At 38.4% G+C, this 27,870-nt stretch overlaps 1 protein-coding gene across 2 annotated transcripts; it reads right to left on the bottom strand.

Moving 5' to 3' along the window:
• Positions 1-9,691: 9,691 nt before the first annotated feature.
• On the bottom strand, positions 9,692-27,467 carry LOC126263166 (sequestosome-1). Of its 2 annotated transcripts, XM_049960206.1 has the most exons (8): positions 27,293-27,464; positions 21,753-21,960; positions 21,489-21,647; positions 21,219-21,385; positions 20,475-20,886; positions 15,818-16,162; positions 12,056-12,202; positions 9,692-10,489 (listed from the first exon to the last, which is right to left on the bottom strand). In XM_049960206.1, exons 2-8 carry the CDS (start codon positions 21,928-21,930, stop codon positions 10,350-10,352), a joined length of 1,548 nt encoding a protein of 515 aa, XP_049816163.1. In that variant the 5' UTR covers positions 21,931-21,960; positions 27,293-27,464; the 3' UTR covers positions 9,692-10,349. The 2 variants fall into 2 exon arrangements, with proteins under 2 accessions (XP_049816163.1, XP_049816164.1); XM_049960207.1 differs by lacking the exon at positions 12,056-12,202 and having other exon boundaries at positions 27,293-27,467.
• Positions 27,468-27,870: the final 403 nt, after the last annotated feature.

Genomic DNA, 27,870 nt, shown 5'->3' on the forward strand with positions numbered 1-27,870 from the left:
TGGAACTCTCTTTAAGCACCTTTCAAACAAATCTTTTGAACTTAAAAATGCAGACAACACATAAATTAACAAATACTGTTTTAGTGAAGGAGAAATTTGCTTTGGCTAATCAACAGTTTAAAGGCCACCAATGGCAAATACCATAATTTTCATAAAGTAGGTAATGTTAATGAGGTTATACAGAATTAACTAGACATACATTATTTGTAGTGAGTTTGATGATAATTTTCTCTCCGATAGTAATGATTGAAGTCACTCAGTCGTCATCCAGCTTTGGGTTATTTCCCACAGTTCACCAGGAGAATTGTGGTCCATAGTGCATCAGCTATTAAAAACTTGTTCATACACTCAAATAATTCCAGTGATTTAAATGTAAAGTAACAGTAAATAGTTTTCTCTGAGCATGATGGTCAAATATTGCCAATAGGACTTGCGAAGGTCTGATTCAGATTAGAAAAGAAAAATTGTGTATAACAGAAACATAAGCAATTACTTTCATGATAAGGGTCAGAGAAAACTTACAGGAAGATCATTGGAGGGGGTGCGGTGGGATTGGGGGGGGGGGGGGGGAGAGAGAGAGAGAGAGAGAGAGAGAGAGAGAGAGGGAGAGAGAGAGAGAGAGAGGGAGAGAGAGAGAGAGAGAGCCCTCCGCAGTGTGTTAGTGTCTTGATGAAAAAATTAACGGGTGCAGCTGAGTTTCTTACAACAATAACTTTATTTATTGGTAAAGTGAACAACTGCATCCAGCTCACTTACAGCAGTCAGGAGAAGCTTTATATTATCATAGAATCATCCCTTAGGGCACTGAAACAGCTAACTATGAATAATTAGGCAAGCTAATACATAACAATGTATGATCACCAAGAGAGTCAGTGAAAAGCAAAGAATAAAAACACTATTGCTGCAGTGTCATCTGTGGTGGCATGCACAATTTCACTTGACAAATATGCCAACAATACTCAGCAGGCAACAATGGATGATGATGATGATGATGGGATGATTATGATGGGATGCTTATGATGTTGCTACATCAGCCCCCATGGTAGAAGCAGTGTGTCATCTTTTAAACATGCAGGGAAGTGCATATGCCATCCAGAGTGGGTTGTGTGTTTTGGTTGGGAATTGTGTCGGGTGGTTGTTGAGCTTGCAGGTGAGACTGAGTTTCAGGTCATGGTTGCAGTTCTGTCACGGAGGGATGGAGCTGTCTTCTCAAAACATTGGCTGACGATACATCATGAAAGATGAACGCTGGTCTGACGTGGTCAACGGAGACAGTGATGGTTATGCTGTTGACAGAAATATTTAACGTCCATGAACCTCTTTGTAATATATGGTGTGGGCCTGGGATGGCAGAGAGTTGGTGTCAACAAATTTGCCTGGAAGATGTATCACTTTGCCGAAAACCAGCTCTGCCGATGAAGCCTCTATGTCCAGTTTGTAGATATTTTGTGAACCAAGTAACATGACAGGCAGAGCAGTCATCCGGTCATATCATGCCACATGAGAACAGCTTTTAGTGAACAGTGCTACACACTATCAGATCATTGCTTGCTGGGTGATAAATTGTGGTTTTATGATCGACATACCCACAGAAAATTGCAAGCTTGGTCAGTAATGCTGATTCGAATTGCCTGCCACAATCTGCTATGTCCAGTGGGCAACCAAATCTTGTCAATTTCATGGACACGAAGGTGGAGGTTAATATTTACAGGTTGTGTCCAATAGTACTGCTTATGCCCAGCAAGTGAAACAATCTACAATAGTCAACTGGTATCACAGGGTGCCAGATGGAGGTAAAGGACCCATGACATTAAGGTGTACATGTGCAAAATATGAGGTGTGTCAGGAATTTGTGCACTGATGAACATATGTGGATACACACTTTGCGGCATTGGCATGGTGCATATGTGCATGTTCACTCGTGGCAGTCCTCTTCCATTCCCGGCTGGACAAAGCGCTTGTACATCGGACAAAATGTCAGGACTCTGGGGTAAGACAAGTTGTGTAAGTTGTCAAAGGCTTGCTTGCAACATTGAGCAGGTAGGAAGGGTCCTTGCAGACGTCACCATATATTTTAGCACCTGTGCCAGGCACACTAACAAGTTGGTGGCTGATGATGGTGATAAACTGCATGATAAATTCCAGATGATTCTATTGTCTTGTTGAACAGTTGTTACTATTCTGCCTGAATGCATACATTAATTGTTTATTGTCTGTATAGATACTGAAATCTCTCACTTCTATCTGTGCCTGGAAGTATTAAATGGCTTCATACAAGGCGAGAAGTTCTCCGTCACAAGTGCTCCACTTGCATTGCCTTGGTGACAGTTTATGAGAATAAAAGGCTAGTGGTTTCCACGAGTCATCTGTCCATCGTTGTAATACAGCACTTATAGCTGTTAGGCGTGCATGAGCTCACTGCCTCTGTCCACTGCACTGGAGAATTTTGGCTTTGATATTCGCAGAATAGCTTCAGCCTTGTTCAGTAGGGGAAGGGAGCCAGCAGAAGACAGACTTGGACTGCGAAAATTGACTTTGGGCCACCCCACATATATATTTAGCTGTGTTCAGAATGAAACTGTACTGTTCCAATTATGGACACAGTTCTGAGGAGTTGTTGTTGTTGTTCTTCTTCTTTGGTGGTCAAAAAGATCAAGATATCATCAAGTTAGGCAAAGCAGAAGGGTAGGCCTTGTGCTACAGAATCAAATCATTGCCATGATTGGGCTGCATTGTGTAAACCAAAGGTTATAAACATGATAGTGAATAACCTGGATGGTATAATTGCAGTTTTTGCTGTATCTTCTTCTGCCACCAGTATTTGAGTATAAGCCTTGGCACAACCCAGCAAACTAAAGGTCAGTGCACCATGTAAAGCATAATTAAAATCTCGCAGCAATGGAACTGGGTAACAGTCCGGTATGGTTCATGCTCTAAGTTCTTTATAATCACCACATGGACACCATGCTCCACTCTTCTTACAAACCAGATTCAGCAGACAAAGCTAAGGACTATGTGATGGTCGGATAATGCCTTCTTTCAAGGTGGCAAACTCCGCCTTAGCTACTGCTAGATGATCCAGTGCCAAATGTCGAGGCCCACATGTTACTGGAGAACCGTCCATGGTTTTAATAAAATGCAGTTTTATGATGCACATCTTTTGGAGCTCCAGAAGGCCTAGTCAGAGCAGGAAATCAGCATAATAAAGAATCATACTTACAGTTCTTCACTTACATCAGTTTGACACTGTGTACGCTCATGCTGTGGCAGAACCCAGTAGTCAGGCCAGTCACACAAGTTCGGAATTTGCCATGTCCAGCATCAGTCAGTAGTATGCCAGGAAATCCGTGCTGATGATTGACCCGCTATGTTGAAGCCCCAGATCAATGCATGGAATAGTCTGTAGTCCAGTTCCACACGCCGAGTTCCATATGTTGATATTGTGGAACTGTTAGCAGCCAACAAGCAACAAGCAGAATGTGGTCAATGGCCAACAGCAATGCACTGAGGTTGATGTCCATATTTTCACATTAGAACCTGAATCCACTAGATATTTTAGTCTAGTCCTCTTGTCAGTAGTAAACAGGCACTCCGATCCTGCCTAGTAGTTGGCTGCACCTCAGACCGACTACTGTTGGCATTTGGGAATGAGCACAGACTTGTGCACTTAACGCCTTTTCGCCAAACTCCCAATGATACCAGCATATTGACTGTTATGAAGTAGAAGGTGAGGTGTTGTTCAAGGATCGCCTCCTGGATTTTGTCTCATCGAGCTGTCTGCAAAGGGCATTTACTTTCGCTGTCGGTGAATCATAATCAGTATGCATGACTGCTGCTGCATAACTGCACTAACTCTTGCAGCAGTGATGGCCTGTTGTATGTGGTCTGCAAGTTTCATAATGGTGTCTAGTGACATTTCTGTTTGAGGCTCCACAATTGCCGTAACTTGCGACTATTGAGCCATATCGTAAGTAATGGGTTGCCAGGAACAGTACTGTCACTTCGCTTCATAAGTGCCAGAGGTACTGGGACTGTTTACAATCCCGAATGCCCCTTGGTGTGAGCACTTGCTGGTGTGATCTTTTTGTGATATGGCTACTCTTCAGATGAGCTGTTTTTTATTTCCTATAAGGCTATTTTTTATTCCCTATAAGATACTTCTGCCAGTGGCACAGTTATAATACCCTGTAATTTGGTAACATATAGATGGTTTAGCTGCTCACTGCCAATGAAAATATTGTTGAATCAGTGAAAATCCCTGCATAATTGAAACTCGCCTACACTTGTGCAACCACAGTATGGGATTAAGTGGCCAGCGTACAGCTAATGATGACATTATGGCTTCTTCTGACATCTTGTAACATATTCTGGTGTGGTTCGTCATCAAGGCTTGAATCACGTCAGGGTCACCAGCTTGTTGGGAAAGTGAACACCACCATCCAAGTCATTTATAACAGTGAGGAGATGTCTTAGATTGATGTAGAATCTTCCCTTACCACACTGAAACAGCTAACGTTGAATAATTAGACAATCTAATACGTAACTATGTACAATCACCAAGAGTCAGCAAAAAGCAAAGAATAAAAATATTGTCACTGCAGCATTGTCTGTGGCAGCTTGTACATTAACCATTAACAAATGGGCTGAAAATACAAAGCAGATGCCGGTGACATGTTGCTACAAACACATCCATAATTACCTGTGACTTATATTCAACCAGAGGTGAGGTACTATTAAAGGCAACAATGTGTTATAACAGTGACACATTGATAAATCTATATAAATATTTTCATAGTTTCATGCTAAATTAACATTTTAGACTCTCGCGAACTAAGTTGGGAACAAACTGGCCAACTATATGGTGCTGCATATAAACAGTACAACCAACTCATCCTGGCAAACACTTATTACTAATGCATAGTGTAGGTTACCATCACTGTTTTGAACACTGTTCCTAGCTGTGCTTTAGCCCTTTATGCCATATCACATCTTTGTTCAGCTCTCATCAGCTGTGGGCAACTTAAAACTCTCTATTTAATAAAGTAAGTAGGCCAGAAATAATTTCAAGTAGAAAGCAGCAGGCTATAATTCATTTACAGGGAAAACTGTTTTATTTATGACACACTTTCTAAAGAACTCATTATATTAGATGAACTTGCTGCGGAAAATTACAGTTCTAACAAGCAAAAAAAGGAACACACCGAACTGGGGAGTGTTTTGAGTACCATTGCAATATATTCAGCAAACACAGTCTCACTTTTTTTGGAATGCTTTAGATAGTGTAGAACTTCCAGAACGAAATTTTTACTGTACAGCAGAGTATGCGCTGATATGAAATTTCCTGGCAGATTAAACCTGTGTGCCAGACCAAGACTCAAACTCTGGATCTTTGCCTTTCGTGGGCAAGTGCCCTACCAACTGAGCTACCCACACACGAATCATATAGGAAATGAGGTACTGGCGGAAGTAAAACTGAGAGGACAGATTGTGAGTCATGCTTGGAGTAACTCAGTCAATACAGCACTTGCCCGCAAAAGGCAAAGGTCCCAAGTTTGAGTCTCGGTATGGCTTACAGTTTTGATCTGCCACATAGTTTCAGTGCAGAACTTGGTTTGTAATAAACTGTTACCAGGTGATCACCTGCTGCTGATGTAACTGATAGCAGTAAAGTAGTGTGTATGAAATCAGTGCAGTAAGATGGAGAGATGCCAGAAGGGCCGAAAGGAGCTAATGCATTTTGATGTGGCCATGACCGCACTGTGAATGTAGTTAAAAGTTCGTTGTTGAATCAATGCAGGCTGCCCAACGTATCAACAAGGAAGTGTGTACTACTCACTGCTGTGTGACACTGCATAAAATCAATGGCCATAAACAGTGACCAAAGACGAGTCTTGTGCTTTGTTAATGATAACTGGTTTCAAAGCTGACAGGAATTGCTGCTGTCATTGAATCCCAACCACTTTTTGAGAAAGAACTGCAAAGAGAACTGCTTGCAATGGACGTTAGGAGTTGGGTTTCTGTTACAAGGCTATCATTTAAGTGGCGCATTAAGCTGCAGATCGTCAATGAGCCAAATAGCACAGAAACTTGACAGCAGCTGATAAAGAGACAGTTGTGAACCAATGAGTCTCAATTCTGCATCTTTTCAAATGGTACAAGGCAGCAAGTGCACTGATGATCCAATGAGGTGTGAGTGGTAGTTCACACTGGAGGTGATTCTGTGAGGTTTCAGTGGTGTTTGTAGACAATGTCAGTGCACCTATTCTGGTTACTGTGAACACGAAATGGGTTGTTTATTTCGGCATACTCAGTGGTCAAGTGTTGTTCTACCTCTTCGTGCTGAGTATGCTGTCAACACTCCCACCTTTCAAGATAACAGCAGTGTTCTCAGGGTTGCAAAAATACATTCTCAAGTGACAAATACTCAGGCACCCTGTCACACCTCAACTACCTCACTACTTATCTAAATCTGGAAAAAAATAAATAAATAAAATATTGGAACTGCTTGCAAAAAATACCTCCCCAAGTTGCCTTCTTTCTTTTACAGTTTCTTTTTTCTCTGCAGTCTCAGTATTACAAATTATATAGGTTATACAGCCTTTTACGAATGTAATAAAAGTCTTTACTAACACAAACATGTTTCAATTTATTCTAAAGCATCTTCAGCGATCACTGTAACAATATCGCTTGTCTTAAAATTTTGTCTGTGAGGAACATGAACAGTTCTCATGCTTTCATTTACTACTATAACAGTATTAAATTAGCACTGTTACTTTTTTTATTTTGTTTCTTATGTCATTTTTGCCCACATATGTGGTAGATTATAGCATATAGCTGTATGACGAAATCTTACCACATGCATGTAGAATAATGTGGAGACTAACATAGGAAAAGAGAAAAATGTGAGTAGTAATGATTTAATACTGTTTAGTCATAAGTGAGAGCATTTCATGATCCTTCCAAACAAAATTGTAAGAAAAGCCATATTTATACAGTGACCACTGAAGATAATTTAGAATAAAGTGAAACATGTTTGACATGATATGTGTTGCACAGCAAAGTTTGTTCCGAAATGGTTGAATTTCAACCAAAACAATGTTGCATAGACATGGCTCAGGAATTGCTGAATAAAATCTAAATGATACAGACACCGAAGTCCAATCATCTCGATGGACATTGCCTGAAGAGGCAAGACTGAAAAAAATTCTAAAATTTCAATCACATGTGAAAGTTGTTCTTACTGTTTTCGTCAATTACAATGTGATAGTGCATCATGAGTCCCGTCTCATGGTCATACGGTCTATAAGGAATACGACCTACAAGTTATGCACAGTTTGTGTGAAGCAACCTGAAGAAAAAACTGGAATTGTGGCGAAGCCACTCGTGGAAACTGTATCACGAAAATGTTCCCTCTCACGCCACAATGCTTGATGTGTTTTTTACTGGAGAAAAAAAAGGGGGAGTGGGGGTTCCTCAGCCACCGTATTTGCTGGACATGGCTTCTTTCTTTCTATTCCCGAGGCTGAAGAGAACCATGAAAGGACATCATTTCGCCACCACAGAATGGCTGTAGAAGCTGAACACTGTAACGAAAATTTGAGTTCCAGAAGGGCTTCCCAGATTGGAAAAAGTGCTGACACAGGTGTATTAAATAATCTGGGTGGGGGGGGGGGGCAGTTTGAAGGGGAGAAAGTTGATGTTGATGGATAGTAATACCTCCCTAATTTGGTAGCTTATCATCAATGAATGAATGGCTTTAGTTGCCTACGAAATACTTGTGGACCTCCCTTGCCAAATTATTATGAAGGTTATAGGCAGTGTTGCACAATATTAGTGTCATGTTTTCTGGGGGTGACAGTTAAAAACAACTAATTGGGCAATGCAAGAGTGGTGAGGTGAGTAATAGGAAATGGGTTGGATGTGGAGGGGGGGGGGGGGGTGAGAGTGCAAACACCTCACACAGATGGCCACTATCTCTAGCTCCCAAGGCCAGACTGCGAGCGACAGTGCATGATGGGAGAAGCAATCTGAGTGGTTGAGGCTGGGGCAGGGAGAGGGTGGGAGACAGGGTAAGGGTGGGGAATGGTAAAGTGCTGCTTACGGGAGCATAAAGGGATGAGGCGTGAGGCAGAGAGAGGGTGGGACAGCTCGGTGCAGTTGGGAGGCTAAATGGAGGGTATAAGGGGGGGTTGGGGGGTGCGAGGCAGAGAAAGAGAAGTAAAATTATTGTGGGTGTGCTTGTGGAATAGAAGGCTGTGTAATGTGATAGTGGATACAGGGAAGGGCATATGTGGGTGAAGGACAATGACTAGCGAATGTTGAGGCCAGGAGGGTTATGGGAACATCGAATATATTGCAGGGAAAGTTCGCACCTGCACAATTCTGAAAAGCTGATGTTGGTAGGAAGGATACAGATGGTACAGGCTGTGAAGCTGTCATTAAAATGAAGAATGTTGTGTTGCGAGTGTGCTCAGGAATTGAGTGGTCATTTTTTCGTGGTCACAGTTTGTCAGTGGCCATTCATGTGGGTACAGATAGTTTGTTTGGTGACATGCCCACTTAGAATGAAGCACAGTTTTCGAATTGTGCAGATGGGAACCCTCCCAGCAAAACATCCCACACTTTCTTAAAATCCTCCTTGCCTCAATCTTCATTAGTTGTTGTCCTTCACAAACCTGTCCCCTTCCCTGCTCCCACTCCAACACTACACAGCCTTCTATTCCACGAGCACAGCCACAGCCACAGTCTGTCCTCCCCCCAACACTCCATCTAAACTCACGACTGCCCTACCCTCTCTCCACCTCGTCCCTGTACAGTCGCACAGACAGCACTTAACCATCACCCACATGCACCCTGCTCTCTCTCCCTCCCCCCCCCCCCCTCCTTACCTTTACCCCACCACACAGACTGCTTCTCCCCTCATGTACAGTTGCTCTCAGTCTGACTTCAGCAGACAGACTGAAAAACTTACGTGTTTAGTGGTCTTTTTGTTGTACCTGTCTAGGACTCATCATCTCTGCTATATGGTGAGTAGCAATCCATCCTTTTCATAATATTGCCATTATTCCACCCTGGATTTTCTATTGTTTGAATTCATAGCAATTGCACATAGTTTCTGTAAGCAATTATTTGATAACATGATCAAAAGAATAATAGTTATCCTGCTTGTGACATTTAGGCACAACAAACAGGGATAGGAAATTTGAACTGGCCTCAACATAAGACAATAAATGGAGCACACAAAAACTACCAAAAAATGTTGTATAAGCAAATAATGTCTTCTCTTGATCTGCTAATCACATATCAACCTGTTTAATACTAAACTAACTTATTCTGTATTAATTTCAATGGCTTTCTCAAACTGGGAAAATGTAACTAGTGCTCACTTTGAATATTTAATAGTAAATTAGGAAAAAAAAAACCTAACATAAAAGGTTTTTGTGTGCCACATTTCTTAGCCTGTTTTCTCCCTTTATTCAGTGTCTAACCCTGGATATTGTGTGACAATTTGTTGAATTTTAAATCTGTTTTTGCTCTACAGTGCTGGCCTCAATTGAACTAAAATTTTTGCACATATGGTTCATGACTACAACAAAAGCACAGTAATTGCATGATGTGTACAAGCTGATATTCCTTGTATCTCAATGTGTATTATTCTACTACACAGATACACAATTTTACAGCAAAACCATTCAGAAAACAATGAATTTATTGGTATTTAAGATTCATACATTACTAATTGGAAATTACAGTAATAGAAATTAAACCAATGAAAGATAATCAGATACCGTCACGTACCATATTTACATACTACCAGTCTATATTAAAAGCAACATCTTTAGAAAGATATGCCAACACTATAAATCAACAAGTCAATAATAATACATACAAGAAGCATACTTTTTAATTTGTGCAAATTGAGGAACTAACACTACCATTAACTAAGGAGCACCTACGAGGAGCATTTGCTTGCACGACACTGATGGGTCCTCTATATGGGTTAATGAACTACAATATGATGACGTAGTTACTAATGGAATTAATAACATTTTAGGTACCATACTGGTAACTAAAGAGTTAACAGAATAAGCCTATTTGCAGTATCCTTAGGTGCACTGTAAAGTAGCAAACGGTTACAGTGTATCTTAAAAATAGGTCAGGAATGATAATACAATATGTTTTATAAGTAAAACATTCAGTAACATTAGATAACATATGTCAGATGTGTTTACAAATAATTTTGGAAACTAAAATGATCAACTGAATAATAAAAGTACAGCATACACATTTTTTCTACAATAAGACCATACATTTACAAATATTTCAAGCTCATAATTATTCTGGAAGCTCTACTTCTTAACAGGGAGCAGAACATCCAAAACTCTGTCAATATTTCCATCCTTGATTTGAATCAATTGTGTCAGCCAACCTCCTTCATTTGTGAATCCCATTGCTAGTAGCTGCTTCAGTGTTTTTGCTACTTTTGGATCTGTAAAGAAATATGAAGACATTAATTAGCGAAATGCTGATGCAAACAGTAACTAACTATGTGAGAAAAATTTTTCAAAAATAATAGCAGCAGAGTAATAATTAAGAATTAAAACCTGCTGGAATAAATTCATCAGAACTGCTAGATACTTCAAAAATAAAATTTTTACATTTCTTATAATTCATACATAGGAGAAAGCAAGAGAGGAAACTTGCTGAGAATAACTGGTTTCATACAGAAGTCTATCAGATCATTTGAAATTCAGTTATGTATTCTGACATTTTTAGCAATCAGTATATGCAGGTCAGGGTATATTACTCAAAGGTGATATATCTGAAATTATACTTGACAATGGAAGCAAGATATAACAAAAATTAAGACACGTTTGTAAGATTTACTGACCTCGAAAAAACATTCAGAAGTGTAAACTGGTGCAAGATGTTCAAATTCTCAGGAAAATAGGTGTAAGCTATAGAGCAAGACAGTATGTACAACAACCAAGAGCGAATACTACGTATAGAAGACCAGGAATGAAGTTATTGGATTAGAAGGGGTGTATTACAAGTTCTAGTGTTTCATCCCAACTGTTCAATATACACAAAGAAGCAGCAAGCACAGAAATAAAAAGAAAGTTCAGGAGTGGGGTTAAAATTCAGGGTGGAAGGATATTGATGATAAGGTTTGCTGGTGACATTGTTATCCTCAGTGAAAGTGCGGGATGAACTACAGGACCGGCTGAATGCAATGAACACACCAGGGACTGAGAGTAAACTGAACAAGTGCCCCCGTCTTGCCGAAGCTTAAGATTACATAACGAGTTGTTACTTTTATTGTTTCTATTCAACCAAGGACTTTCCATCGCATTTTCATTGCCACACAGCAACATTTTGAATGCTTTGTATCTGTTGCGGGAACACCTGAAATTTGGAGGTAGATACCCAAAGAGGTCAGACCTAAATTGGGCAATTTGAACGTCCAAGCCAATGGAATGTCTTGAGATACAGGATGTAGTTACCCAGCCAGACCTAAATTCCAGCCAGTTTGAATGTTTAAGCAAACAGTTCCCTAGTCAACTAAGGTAGTCAACACTAAAATGAAACTTCCTCAGTTTAACTATGCAGTGGACCATTCTTCTATTTGCAAGCAACACAAGGTTCAGGTTTGAAGTCAAGAACCATCAGATGATTTTAAATGTTAGGCAAATGCAAAATAATATATTCTTTTGTGGCATCTTATGAGATGTAAATGACTGAGATATAAACAATTTTAAGACTTCCTGGCAGATTAAGAACTATGTGCTGGACAGAGTCTCGAATTTGGGACCTCTGCCTTTCGCAGGCATGGTTCTGAATTGGAGTTTCGGTCTGGCACATAGTTTTAATGTGCCAGGAAGTTTCACATCAGTGCACACTCTGGTGCAGAGAGAAAATATCATTCTGTAAATAAATTTATTTTATATTCTTTTTTAAAACCACACCCTGTGTTGTGCATCTCTCAAAGGATTCAGTTTGTATTTAGAACTCCTGGATGCTAACTAACAGCATGCTGTAGCAGTGTGACAGGTACCTGTAATGGACTGAAGATCTAATTCACGTGTTCTGGCAATCACATCATCCACTCTAGGGTATATTGGACAATAATAAGGTTCCTCAAGAGTCTTTAGTAATTCGTCAACGGCTTTACTGGCTACAGGATTTGGAGATCCAACATTATCTGAAAGCATAGCACAATGTTTATTGAAACATACCCTCATAATCTGTATCCATAATAAAATTGAACAATGGAATCAAAAGGTTTTCAACAAGAATTGTAATACTGTAAACACATGAGACTACCCAATTTTGTAGAGAATGGTGGCATTTGTGATAGTGCACAGGACTACTCAAAATTATATGCAATTCCTTTGTAAACTTTGTTGATGTTTCAGCCTGCATTTTGTATAGTTTGAATATCTTCCAGTAAATTGTCTTATCATCCACATATCTTGAAGCTAATATTTTTCTATGAGGTGTATCATCGGAGCGTGCGCACACGTATGTGTGTAGACATAGTAGTAAGCACGTGATTTTGCTTTACACCCTGAGTTCTGCCTTTCTTCAAAAGATTCATCTGTATATGTTACCTATTTAATCTTCTTTATAATTTAAAATTCGTCATTTCTGCTACATCATAGAAATGTGCTTCAAAGGCACACTGAATTTCATTTAAGAAATTGACCACTGGTCAGTATTCTATAAATTACATCTGCATAACAAAACATACTATTCACTCTAACCCAGAATTGTTTATTTTTTCCTTTGTTCTGTTTGTGGATGGGGGATGGGAAGACCAACTGCATGTACCTCGGTATTAGCTATGATTAGTAATAGCTAAAGCCTTACAATTCATATGCAGTTTGTTTTTAAGAAAGATGAAGAAATATTCAAGTTCCTTGGTATTAAAGGACTTAAAATTTTTTAAGAAAACTTTCACACAAGAATTTGTCTAGAGTCTTCTCAATTCTGCATGTTCTAAATCTGGTAGGTCTACAATACACATTTTTTTCTACAGGAACATTTAGCTATTGCTTCTGTCCTCATTCACAATGTATTTAATAGTTGGTTATTAATCCTCATGATTATTTCCATGACAACATTCTACAACATTTACCCATTCACATGCAGTTAACAGGCTTGTCAAATACTCAAGTTAGCTTCTGCTACTTTCCAATTTTGAAAGTTTAAAGAATGATTTACCACTAAAACATTTTCTCCACTTTATTTTAGCTGTCAAAATATGTGTACTAGCTTATGCTTGATGATACCTTTTTGCTGCTAAATTTATCCCTTTGTCTTTTGCTGTATCTCTAATGATTTCAATGTTCAGAAGACATTCAACCTTTTTGTTGGAATATTTAATTCCTTGTGTTTCTACATTTTGTCATTTTTATGACGAGTGAATGGCTGAATATCTCGAGCATTTTTTCTTTGATGTTAGAAATCTCTTTAATACATGTAACGGACACACTGGAAGGAGATAGAAGTTTATAATTGACCTAATAACTTTTTCCCAAGTCATTAATTTTCCACTATGTCCCTGTCCCCTATTTATTTTATTATTGCACAGCATCTATCCATGCTCTCCACAAGTTTTCCAATTTCCCCTAATAACCAGCCTCATCAGCTCCCAGCCATTATTATTTATTTTTACCTTTGTTGTGTCCTACATCCCAGATCATTAACACAGGAGCCATATTTCTCATTCTGATTACTGTTAACAGCAGATTGGTGAACTTGCCAGAGCTTAGAGAACGATTACTCAATTGCAGTAGGGCAAATGTGATGAATACCTGTGACAAATTTTTGCCTTGGACGGTCTGTACATGAGATAGGCAAAAAAAGTTCCTTACCATATTTCACATGATTTACTAGAATCTTGAATAATCTTTGTTAAAGTGCCAATCATCATAGCTTTGCACTTTATTCTGTCATTTATTTTTATTTATTTTATAATTCTATTATTATGACACACAACAGGCTACATGAACCCTGAGTCATGAAAACTGCAACATAACAGATATTTTTCTAAAGCTATGTTTATCACATGAAATGCCTCTAATTATACAAATTGCAGGTTTGCACTTTGTGTAACATCTCAGTGCATCCAACTTTTTCTTAAGCACATTTTACACTTCCATATACATGCATTCTTCCTTCTCTTTTAAAAAAGAAACTACGTTCAGACACACAAGTGGGCTCTTTGGACTTTATAAAAATTGCTCAATGTGTTTGGAACTGCTGTTACAGTTACAAAAGATGTGTACGCAAAGTCAGAAATAAGAACTGATAATTATTTTTGTTAGTTCACAACCTGCAAAAAAACTAAATTAATAACCATATAGTATCAACTAAAGGAAACATAACAATATGCCAATAAAATCCCTCTTCTGACTGCCAATGAAGGAAGTTATAAAAACATTATTATCTATTTCTAACATATTGTGGGCGAATTATAAATACTAATACAATACCCATCAGGAATGCTGACATGTAATTAGCAAATAGCAATATTCAACTTAAAATTTAAATCAACCAAAGTACAATAATTTGCTAACTTTGACCCCTGAAGACCATTTTTATCTGAGTAAGTCAACCTGCAAGAGAAAAATACCACAAGAAACTTACTGTATTATTTGTGTAATGAACACAACGTTGTAGGAAAGCAATGAGTGGCTTTGAGAGAGCAGATTACAATGTCCTATAGAACCACTACAGGATTTCTTAGATTGTAATAAAATCAGATACACATGAGTTGCTGTGACACCTCACAATAATTTTTTTTTCCATTTAGTCTTATTAAAAAATTTTTTTACATAAAATGTGTTAGGCTTAAATATAAAAGGAAGAACTTTATGTGTTAACAAAGGAATTAAAGGATACTTAAACTAGTCCAATATCTCAATGGTTAAGTTCTATACTACAATCTAAAGTTTTGGGGTTATAGCCAGATCAGTATAACAGTTACTTGTTTTCAGTACACCTACCAAAGTCACAGCTGACCACAGAATGAGCCAAGTAGCATCTTTTGTTCTGTGCATGGTTGTCCTATCACTCAGTTGCCTCACATGCCCGTAACCACACTCAGCTGCATACAACAACTGCTGCTTCTAACTAAACTGTTGTAATTTGTTTCAGTCAAGTGTTCTGTTTCCCGATACTGATTTAATTTTGGTTTATGATAAAGAATATCCAGATCTTGCAGCACAAGTGAGAAGGAAGTGAAAGCTGTTATGATATTGCCAAGTGAACTCTATACTACATGTTAAAGGAAATGTGAACAGACTGAGAACTGAATCTCACAGCTGTTGCTGCCAAAGCAATATTACATGTGCACACAACAGCAAACTGACAAGCCTGCACCTGTCAATCACTTTGTTATGCTGAGTCAGGTATAGGCCTATAGCTTCTACCTGCCACTCAACATTTCACGACACAATATGATTCGGTGTCCACTTTTAACTGTAGGTCTCTTTATAATGGCTAAGTAGTCGGTTCAAAGGAACACTACTTCCAACACAACCACAACTTGAAAGCACTGTGATGTGCCAACCAAGCAACAGGTTGATGACAGCCTCTTACCTACACTAACCAAACACCAAAATAGTAATGTGAATTATGAAGAGGCTACAGAGAGAGAGAGAGAGAGAGAGAGAGAGAGAGAGAGAGAGAGAGAGAGAATAAAAGGAAATAAAACATAAATTAGAGACAAAGTGTTTACAACACTGAAAGTGTTGTTGTTGGCTGACAAATTACTCATAAACAAGAATGAACTTTGCTGAGACTGTTTTACCTGGTATGAGGACAGTCCACTCTTCTGATTCACTAGAATGTTGTTCTGGTGGGGCTGATGGAGTCTCTGGACTCACTTCCATAGGCTCTGACACTGAAGCCGCCTCTGCCATTTCTGTCTCCCGAGACTGGACATTCTTCTCTGCTTCCTTGGCCTGGGCAGTATTCTCTGCTTCCTTGGCCTGTGCAGTTTTCTCCGCTTCCTTGGCCTGTGCAGTTTTCTCCGCTTCCTTGGCCTGTGCAGTTTTCTCCGCTTCCTTGGCCTGAGCTGCACCCTGGGGTGTATCCTGCTTTTCACCTGTCTGCTTCTGGTTCTTGTCCTTAACCTGGATCTCAACATCTATTCCTGTGCAAAAACAAGGAAATCAACAACCTAAATTATAGATTTTTTTATGTATTTTGTTGTGCATGAAGTTTAAAGATTATTACAATCAAATTATGTATGAATAGAGGTTTACTAAGCACAGCTTTGTTGAACATGGTTAGCACTTTCCTGATTCTCCAGGAATGAAGACCACACCAAAATTCAAGTACCTTGGACAAACCAGGGTAAAAAGTAATTTCAAGTAACTGCATCTATAGTAACGATTTAACTGAGTTATAAAATTATTGGATACAATGTCCACTTGTCATAATTTGAACTGCAAGCATTGCAAATGCAAGAACAGCAAGTCCAAATGAGGAATTTTAAAACCTAGCTGCCCTGCTTATTTATAGTTCAGTAAGATTAAAATCACAATGAAATGTGATCAAACGTGAATTTTGTAGTACAGAAAGTAAGATATCAATCTGTACAGTTTTCACAGCCCCATCACAAAAACAAGCTTCCTTACAAAACTGAGAAACGACCCAAAAATAGAAAACTACATTGATTCTTTTACATGTGTATTACAGAAATCGATACTGTTAACTGTTATTGTACATGTTATTTTGCTTACAATAATTCCTCCTCAGATACTACTTTCTCATTCAACAGGGCTACATTCAATTGGGGAGGTGCTATAGAAGTATAGACAATAGAAATGACAGGATACAATGCCTCAGAGCAATCTTTTAAACTTCTTGACATGAAGATGCAGACCTTGATGATAATGCTGGCAAAGGAAAGCCTTGTGGATTACCACTTCAGCAATGTTGGGAACTTAGAATGGATAACAGCAAAGAAGACGCTTTCCACATTCTTACACCACACATGGTAGCAAATGGGTAAATGTTCCACACTTACTCTCATTCTCATTTACTTAGAACAACTGAATTACCATAATGTTATATGTAATTCCTTCAAGGTTATGATGACACAAAGAACTATAGCTAAAATCGTTAGAAAAGATAAGATGGGAGTGAAGTAATTTACAGAAAACTGTAAGAGTGGATATAGAGGGATTTCACATCCAGTCCTCTCTCATTCCATTCATTTACAAACATGGTTTGGTTCTTTGCAATGCATTTTTGCAAACCACCATAATTTTTTTTTCTGTTGCCTTTCTAACTGCAGCTCTCTTATCCACTTTAATACCACACAACATATAGAAGCAAGCTAGATTCCTCTCTATACTGTGCTGCAATAGTTCATGGACGCTGCCACTAGATTTGAACACTGCCTACTGACACTACTGCTGCTTATCTGCTCAGTCCAGCACCTGTTTCGGTAACTTTCTTTGCAGGACCACTACTAGAAGAGGTCATCCCATTCTGACCATTGTTAGATTTCACTGGTGTGTGCAAAACATAGGAGCAGAAATAAATGATCAACAATAGAACAAGAAGTTGGTACTGATTAACTAAATAAAAGACAGGGTGAGAACAATTTTTACTCATGATCAATGTTAACATCAAACTGATTGCACAAGAAGGGAGAGCGAACTGACTGGGTTCTTTCCAAAATGGAATCTCCTGGAATTAACCCAAAAAATTGCAGCAGCCACAGAAAATCCAAACTGAGATCACTATAAGGGAATGGGAACACTTGCTTTATGTAATAAACGTGATGGTTTCTAGTCTCTCATCACAGACAAACTCACTGAAGCATGGACAGTAAGTATTAGTGAATTGGCAGAGCTTATCACTGTCAGCTTAACATCTCTGGCTCACACCAATATCTGGTAAAAACTGGCTTACTGCAGAAAGGGAAACATCACTGATCAAAGAATTCAACATGGATTTGGTAAAAGAAATCTGAATAATACAATAACTAATATTATGTGATGGCAGGAGGGAACACTTATAAAGTTGTTAGAGCCAGTGACTCCTCCACATGGCAGAAGGATTGAAGGGGAAGGAAGAGGAGAAATGCTCACTGAAGGGGAAGGAAGAGGAGAAATGCTCACCCATTTATTACCCCTTGTTAAGTCTGTTCGCACGATTCTCGTATGAATTTTTTTGATCTCACTGCCCAGCTTCTTTTTTGCCTTTCCCACCATCCCTTAACACTACAAACCCTCCTCTCTTGTCACAACAAATCTCATCACATATTACATTTGGTCCTTTCAAAAACAGCAAAAAACTAAGGTCCCATATTCTGTTTCTTGAAACCTGCTTGTCCCTGGGAGTTAACCCCAAAGGCCTAACACTGAAGGTCCCTGTTTCTGGATGCAATCCGACTTTAAACCCTTTTACAGCCTCAAATACAGCAATCTTTTCCACTTCCCCACCTAATCTGTGACCCATGTGGCTCGTCAACCAATTTCCACTTCACCAAACTTCTCTTCCCTTACAAAATCCTGCAGTTATCTGACTCATGTTTCCTTGGATGGTATCACCCACCAAGCCAACTTCAAACTGCAACGACAGACCAGACTTCACCTCAGAAAGCTACCCACCTTCTTCTAAACCACAACAGCAATTGTTTTCCCCTTCCAGTCCCTCTCCAGCTATCTAAACAGCCACACCATCAACCGCCACTCCTCTCCTACAAACCAGTTTGACCAACTTTCTTAACATCCCCCAGCTTTCACCACTGCCTCCCAGAGCAATAACAACTCAATACCACAAGAACAAGTCACAACAGTACAGTGTTCTCAACCCTCCTGAATTATCTGTATTATCCAAGGGTCTTTCAACTCTAAATCTGCATTTAAACATGCAGCTTTGGTGAAGGACCTATTTTCCTTCACACACACAATGTCAAGTGGAAATATAACTTTGTTACCCAATAACAATACCTTTCCAACAGCAAACCTAACATTGAACCCTGTCTGGAACAGTTCCAACCACAGTCCCAACATGCAGCACTGCTTCAGAGTCCTTCCTCTGGTCCTTAGAATATGACCCTAAAGTCCTCAGCAGAACTCCAAGCTTTTCATTCCATAAAAACTAGGATGAATAGGCATAGGCAGAGGATGTGTACTGGCAGCGCACAAAACTGTTGCAGAAAATGCTCTACAACATGACTGTCATGATCTCACACCTATTTCACCACACACACACACACACACACACACACACACACACACCATCTGAATTCTTCCCCCCAGTCACCAGTTTCTCAGAACTTCGCAGGTAGGAACTGGCACTACAACATGTTCTTCACTCTTGCCCTAAACCTGGCCTTAATTTAGTTCAGTTTTTCATTCCCTTTAGTTTTCTACAGGTTTCATTTTCTAATTGTCTATTTTTTCCCTGCTCCCCACATCTACAACATAAAATGCACTTAAGCTTTCTGTTCTTATTAACTCATATACAATGTCCTGTCAGTAATCTTTGTCACCCGTATTACCCATCATCCACCTTTCAGTTCTCAGGTTTTCAAATCTTGTTCAGTGGTGCAGTCTTTCTTTCTCATCCTGTCCATTAAGTTTCCCCTGACTCTGGGTTCTGGTAGACTTTTCTGAACTTTTCCCATTTCCTAAGCCTCCCCAGTCCTTTTGCTTCATTCCTTCCCCTTCAAACTTTCTGACAGAAAGAGCCACTGGCTCCAAAAGCTTGCAAATTTCAGTACAAATCTTGAACATAATGCAGCACTTCAGCAACCGTGAATTGTTCAGACAATAAGAAATTCAGCCTTCAGTTGCGAGGTAAAATTTTTTTTAGTTTACCTAGGTTTTCATGCCAATAATGGTATCTTCTTCAGAACAGATCTGTGACATGGCCAATGTTTGGCCCTCAAAATAATTTAATTTTTGTTCTGAAGAAGATACCATTATTGGCATCAAAACCTAGGTAAACTAAAGAAATTTTACCTTGCAACTGAAGGCTGAATTTCTTATTGTCTGAAATTTCAGTACCTTTATACGTGTCTCCTCCTGCTGCCAATTGGTGAGTAGATTTTCTATCTACCCCATTAAGTTTTCAAAAACTGATTATTTGCACAGATACAACTAATATTAATTCAACTGTGCTAGAAAGAAGTGTAAGCCAAGCAAAAATGTTACTACATAAGTACGGAAAAATTGTTTTTCAATGTTTTATTATAGTGTTAAATATTTTTGTGCGAGTTTACATAATTTTCAAAAGTAGTCTCACCAATAACTATATCACAATGGAACAAAGAAATTATGCTTCCAATACTCTTATCTATTGCTCATCATTACTACTTCAATGCTGCTGTTTGTATTTTGATAACACATTCTTATACTTTATTGCATATTTGATAGTGAACTGATATTTGCCCTATTATATGGTTAGAAAATATACAATCAAGGAAAACAATATAAACTCACCCAGTGGACTAAGCAGTGCTGCAACAGTCTCACCCACATTCTGTAAATAAGTTGTATCTCTCTGCTGATTAGAATTCCTTTGTGTTGCTGTTCCCTGTGGACCTTCTGTGCACTCTGCTGCACTTGAAGTTGAAGGTTTTTGTGTAGTATTTTCTGTGGTAGTAGCAGTATTGCCTGCCTTTGGAGGAATTTCAACCTCTCCTGGAAGATTGACCCATTCACCTAGCTGGCTGCAGAGATATTCCAACCAACCAGGATGTTCACTGTAGGACCTTCTGTATGGGCACTGCACATTGCTTTCATTAACACCTTTTACATTGTTTGTGCGACGCTGGTGGTGATGCCTGTGAGTTTCAGACTGGCGAGACCACTTGGCCATATGATGTGCCAAACGTCGGCTGTAAGTTGAACGCTGGAACACATACAAAAGAACTTTGTATGAGAAATTAGCATACTATTTTATTTTATAAATGAATGTTTGACATTTCTACATTTGTTTGCCCCCACCACAATACCTAAAAATCTTCAAATTTTCTTCAATGCAATAAATGAAAGTTGACAAACACCTGACACCATTAAGAGCCACCAGTGTGTGGATCACAAGTCTGTTACCTTTAAATACACTGTTTTACAGCAAGGCATGAAGACATTTACTATAGACTATAACTTATATGAGACCCCCCTCCCATGCAAACACACAAAAAAGAAACACAATCATAAAAGCAATTATACAATCTTACATACCCACTTAATTGGTTTTGAAATACGTATCATGAAATGTTCATCGTGCATTCCAAAGCCCTCACATGTAGAGCAGAGGTCAAAATCAGGACAAACAGTACACTTGTATCTGAAACCAACAATCAGCTTGTTGCAGCCATCGCAAGTCACTCCCTCGTGAACTGCAGGACCTTAAAACAAAAGCAACATTGCGTCATTATGGATAATAATTATAACTGCAAACATCAATTTGAAAAGAAAAAAGGGAAAGATAGAGATCTGACAAGATCTTACCATCTATTGGTCGTCCCATTTCAGGCATTTCTGCATCGGGAGCTAAAGTTTCTTCAGGTTTGACAGCAACATACAACTTTCTTACGTCTGTATTCATCTCACTCAGTGCTAATGTGAGTTCCTCATCAGATGATATTGTAATTATGTCACCTTCCTGATCTGTTGAGTAAAAACCAACCCTATTAATATGTTGTTTTAAGGTTTCTAATGAAGTATTAACTAAAAATTCAAACTTTAATAGAAGTGAGGAATTTGTGATTTTACCTTTCCAGGAAACATAAAAGTTCCTATTCTGCAGTGATGGGAATACTTTCTGGAGTTTCTCTCTTAGGAAACTGAACTTGAATGCAAGACTGCGATCAATCCCAAAACGCCGTACTTCGGTAGTGTCTGTACCATCTTCCAGATACACTTTGTACGATATGCTCATTGATTCTGCCATCTTTGCTTCTCTCTGATAACAGTCTGCTTACTGCAAAAGCATTTAATAATAGTGTCAGTTTGCATGTTATCCACACATGAGCTGCATCAGAATAATTCTAACCTAAGACCTCAAATACTATACAATGAATATACATCTATTTCTCTATAATCTTATATTAAATGGTGAAATCTGTGTGTGTATAGATGGACAGCGTTCACCAGAGATTGCCAACCACATCCAAGTTCTCCAATTTAACAACCAGGCTACTGCTACACTGTCTCATACCAACAGTCTCTTTTTGGTTTTAAAATCATTATTCATTTACTCTAGCCGGCACTGTCATCTGCTTTGCCATGTAAAATGGGATATCTGAATGCAGTCAACATGTCTGGGTGAATGTTGTGTGGGAATAATTTGTGTGGATCCAGAATGAATTATCACTCTGCAACAGAGCATGTACTGATTAGAAATTTGTGGCAGATTAAAACTGTGTGCCAGACCAGGACTTGAACCCGGAACCTTTGTCTCTCACAGTTAGCTGCTCTACCAGTTGAGCTATCCATGCATGACTCATGAACTGTCACCATAGCTCTCACTGTCAGAAGTAAAGCTGTGGGTTGTACATGGCTAGTTCAATCGGTAGAGCAATTTCCCGCGATGGGCAAAGGTTCTGGTTTCAAGTTCTAGTCCAGCTCACAAACTTTTAATCTACAAGTAAGTTTCAAATCCATGTGGGTGTTGGAGAAATACTATAGTTCTTGTTCATATGGAGAAAGGACTTCAAAAGGGCGAAATGGAACTAAAAATTATATATATATATATATATATATATATAATAGAGGGAAACATTCCACGTGGGAAAAATATATCTAAAAACAAAGATGATGTGACTTACCGAACGAAAATGCCGGTAGGTCGATAGACACACAAACAAACACAAACATACACACGAAATTCAAGCTTTCGCAAACAATAGTTGCTTCGTCAGGAAAGAGGGAAGGAGAGGGAAAGATGAAAGGATGTGAGTTTTAAGGGAGAGGGTAAGGAGTCATTCCAATCCCGGGAGCGGAAAGACTTACCTTAGGGGGAAAAAAGGACAGGTATACACTCGCACACACACACATATCCATCCGCACATACACAGACACAAGCAGACATTTGTAAAGGCCAAATGTCTGCTTCTGTCTGTGTATGTGCAGATTGATATGTGTGTGTGTGCGAGTGTATACCTGTCCTTTTTTCCCCCCTTAGGTAAGTCTTTCCGCTCCCGGGATTGGAATGACTCCTTACCCTCTCCCTTAAAACTCACATCCTTTCATCTTTCCCTCTCCTTCCCTCTTTCCTGACGAAGCAACCATTGTTTGCGAAAGCTTGAATTTCGTGTGTATGTTTGTGTGTCTATCGATCTACCAGCACTTTCATTCACTAAGTCACATCATCTTTGTTTTATATATGAAGAAGAAAAGGGAGAGAGAGAGAGAGAGAGAGAGATGCAGGATCTGACAGTCCCATACTACTTTACAGTACAGCTGATTACTGACACTCAAGTTGAAAAGTAAAATAGATACAAAGCTAATGGGTGAAAAAAAGTAGATTATGAGAATTTATGTAATGGCACAGAGGTATACCAGATTACATTACGTAAAAAGTTTACAGAGTTAATAAAATAAAGACTATAGACTACAGACATGAATAAATCGAACAAAACTTAACAAATGTATCACAACTGCTTACTATGCTGCAGGCACAAAGTAAACCATAGAAAAGAAAGTTTCAAATGCAACAGGACAAGTATTGCAGATAAGCAAACGTTAGGAGCAAATTGTAGTAGGAGCACAAAATAATATGCAGAACTAAACTGTAGCTAACAAGGTTAAGAAAACTGCAACAGTATTTTAAGACTTCTTACAGACCAAACTTGCAGATGTTCAATTGAGAAAATAATGATATTCTGGAAGTGTTGCTAATAAGATTTACGTTATTCCGTACCCTCCAACCCTTTGCATTACTCTTAGTTCACATATTTATTCATTTATCAGGTTCCAAGGGGCCATGTGAGCTACAGCTACTTGTCAGTATTTAGTTTACAAAATGAAGGTTAGAAAATTTATACACAAAAGAATAAAGCATAAAAATTGTGAGTATGCAAATAAACAACACAGTACAGAGAAAAATTTCTCAATTACTGTAAGAAACTCCTGAATAGAATGGGAGGCATCAGCAATGAGGAAATGTTTGAAATTAGTGTTTTCTACTTTATTTTGATGTTTATTTCATTTATGTACAAACCATATGAAGACAATACTGTCTAGAAAGTGATTACACATATGTTAAATAAATGTCAAAATCAAATATAGCTAAAAGGAAATTAATTTTCATTGCAATAAATAAAGAACAGCTGTAAGCGACTAAACAGAAAACTTTTGAATTGTATCTGAATATTTGAAGATGACTGCTCTACTTTGGCAGCCTACCGAAAAGGAAATCTGCTAAAAAAAGCACACCTTTCTAATCAATACTTACAAAAGTGTTATCGAAGTGTGTATTGAATCTACATCTAGTGTTCACCAAATGAATGTCACAGTTTCTCCTGAACGAGTCAATATTGTCAACAACAAACCCTTGGAATATATTTACACAGATTATATAGTACAACTTCTGAGACACTCTTTCTTGTAAGTATTGCATTAAAGATCATATGTTTTTTTTTACTTTGCTCACTTTCACTCTATTATCTCCACAAGGTGTCATATTTTAGAGCAGCTCTGTACACACACCAAGAGTATTTTAGCTCAGTAAAGGACAGGCATTGTGATCGGCAGTGTCAATTCATGATCATTGTGGAGGCAAATTGTGTACACTACCCTCATCTACACTGTTAGATCATCAAAAACTTCTGAAAACACTGGTACCAAAGAAAATTCCCTGTCACTGTTTACATTATCTCTTTTTTACTACTCTTATAAAGTGGTTTCACTACAGAGTATTTCATTTTGTCTGGGAACAGAGCAAATCTGTGCAGGTGACTAGAACATAGAAGTTCTACAATTACTGTTACTATTATTATTTTTTTACCTTGTCATTTTACATTATTATATAAATGGTTAAATGAATATAAAACGCGTAGTATGAAAATCAAACACTTAAAAATTTTGTAAATCAAATTATTTGTTTCAGATTTCTCTACTAAATAATACAGTTTTTCTGCATTTAGGCCTTCTTTGCAGTTTTAAATTTTTTTATGAAAAGTGTATTAAATATGGAGCAAATATAGGCTTTGGTATAGGCTATTTTAAAAGTCAATCTGCTTCTGCAACCTCCCTTCACCAATTCAAAAGACACTATGACACTGCAGCTGAGAATGCCAAATGAGGTGTATGAAGCTATTCAAGACATACAGACAGAAAATTACCTTGAGACAGTGTTTCAATAAAAGTAGTTACATTTTAGGGCAAAGTAAAAGTAAAGTAATTTACAAAATGATTTATAGCGTGTGTGCATTCCTCGAACAATGTTGTAACCTCCACTTCTCAAGAAAGAAAACAGCCAAGACAAAAAGAATTACAGACAATATTATCACTGACTGTACAGAAAAGAAACTTGGATCTTAATCAACCAAAGTAACAAAGTGGCATTAGAAGCCAGCACAGGAAAATGGATAATTTGCAAATCATGAAAAAAATAAGTGAACAGAGCAATATTGGGTAAAGTCACTGATCACTAATGCAACCCACACACACACACACACACACACACACACACACAGTGCGGCTCAACTCACAGACTTTGTGTGTAAGCTTGAAAGTAGGCCTGGAAAATCAAACTCAATTGAACTAACAATCTATAGGCAGCACACTGACAAGAAAAACGTACAAATTATCAAAGAATTCATGGAATGTATTTACGAGTTTTTGTATTTAGGTTAGTTTAAGGCAATGACTGAATGGCCAGAACAAGAAAATGAGTAAATATGGTCTTGTTTGTTTTTGGTAAACTAAACAAGTTTTCAAAACACCACTTCTGATGTGTCCAAAAAGAGTTCACCATATTTGACTTAAAGAAACTATTCTGGAGTTAAAGACACTGCTCAGTAGACACTGGAGAAATATATGTTAGTGATTACTACGACAGGCAGGGAAAGAAACGAAGCAAGGAATACTTTGAAGTGGAAAACGCAATTACGAGTACAATGAAACCGAAATGTAAGTGGCAAGGTCGCGTAGAGGAAGTAGCGCTAGTTCTTCACAGGATTTCGGGGGAGTTGCAGACCAAGAAAGAGATGTAATTGATGTGGTTACATGACAACAGAAAATCCGTGGGAACCGCATGACTGCGTGAAGTTAAATACTGCAATGTATGGTAAGGCAGACGACGTCATCTTCCAGTGGCAGATGTCAAATGACTGACGATGGTTGTGGAAGTTTCATTGAAGACAAATATCATGTAATTTGCAATTATTCTCGTCCCTCTTTATTCCGTGAAAGGTAATACATATTTTATCTTCTAAATGCGATTAGAAAATTCTTAAAACTCGAATATGCTATAGGTATCGTTTGGGCAACTTTCAGCAACTATTAACCCTTGCTAAAGTTACAGTCAGGGCTTTACATCAACGTCGTGACGTTGTACGATACATTTCAATATACCCAACATTATGCATTCTTTCATTCTACTGAATTGGTTTGTTTAGAATTCAATAACTTGTAGTTATGACACAGTTACGAAAAAGTTTTCAGTGAACCAGGAAAATACTATAATTCCAGTCTTGGATCACAATTTTTATTTGTAATCAGGTTATCAATTTCGACCGGTAATGACCATCTTCAGATCTGAGTAGAAACATGTTGCTTTACACGTATCAGGCCTTATATGTGATACTGCAGTCAAAATCATCAGCCATTTCGGATTCGTCAAACAAATAAAACTATGGTATGTAAAGTGCACCACTGAAGCGTACATACTGTTCATGAACAGATGCTCAGTAGCACTCCTTGACGTATAGTATATGTATAAACTGCGTGAAATAATACAAGTTTTTACTTAGGTCTGAGGATGGTCGTTACCTAACGAAATTACTAACCTGATTACAAATAAACATTGTGATCCAAGACTTTAAATATGAAAAGTCAATAATTCGTAGCTGCCCAACAATTACATTTTTCGTAGACCCAACAGACGCGCACTACACGTTGTCAGAATATATTGTAATATTAATCAAAAAAGTGCAGTGAAGTTGTGAGGAAAGACGATTCTGATCTTAAGCCACAAATGCGAGTTTCTCATGAGACGAAAACTACGCACTATTACGACTCTGTTTTTCCTGAAACGTCAGAAGAAATCATTGATTTACAAATTTAAACTGCTGTTGCACTTTACTTACGTTAGTAGCGACAGCAAGAACGCAGCTTTATGGAGTAATCTTCTGTGCACACGTTACAACAAAACAGGTACAGCCACTGCGTCTGCGAGTCTTTATATACCTCAAACGCCGTCAGCAATTCTGATGCAACTACGCAACACACTGGAACAACCCACCATGATACTTTAAAATCGAAGATTACGATTGCCAACGTGATACATTCGAACTTCTGCTATACACAGAGGCCTTTTGAGCTAAATGTACTGGAGTATGTTGGCTCCACTGTAAGCTACTTGACAGCTACACGTCACGTGAACTGCCTCAGTACTAAAACCAACTAATTTCACTTTTATCGCCATCTGCGTTATGACTGAACTTCCGAATTTTCAGTTAAGAAACTCTGAAATAATATTTTATTGACTTACATTCACAGCGAAGTGTTCTGACACCCACTTCTATTTGTAATGCAATTTATGTCGGCTTGCCTCATTGTGATTTGATGTGCGCGAACTGTGCAAATGCATGCAAAATATGTCAAGGTGTGCACAGTGAGGATTATTTCGTTAACTAGTTAAATATGTTTGAGAACGCTGTGCGCA

This window comes from Schistocerca nitens, chromosome 6 (genome assembly GCF_023898315.1).
Source record: "Schistocerca nitens isolate TAMUIC-IGC-003100 chromosome 6, iqSchNite1.1, whole genome shotgun sequence".
NCBI lineage: Eukaryota > Metazoa > Arthropoda > Insecta > Orthoptera > Acrididae > Schistocerca > Schistocerca nitens.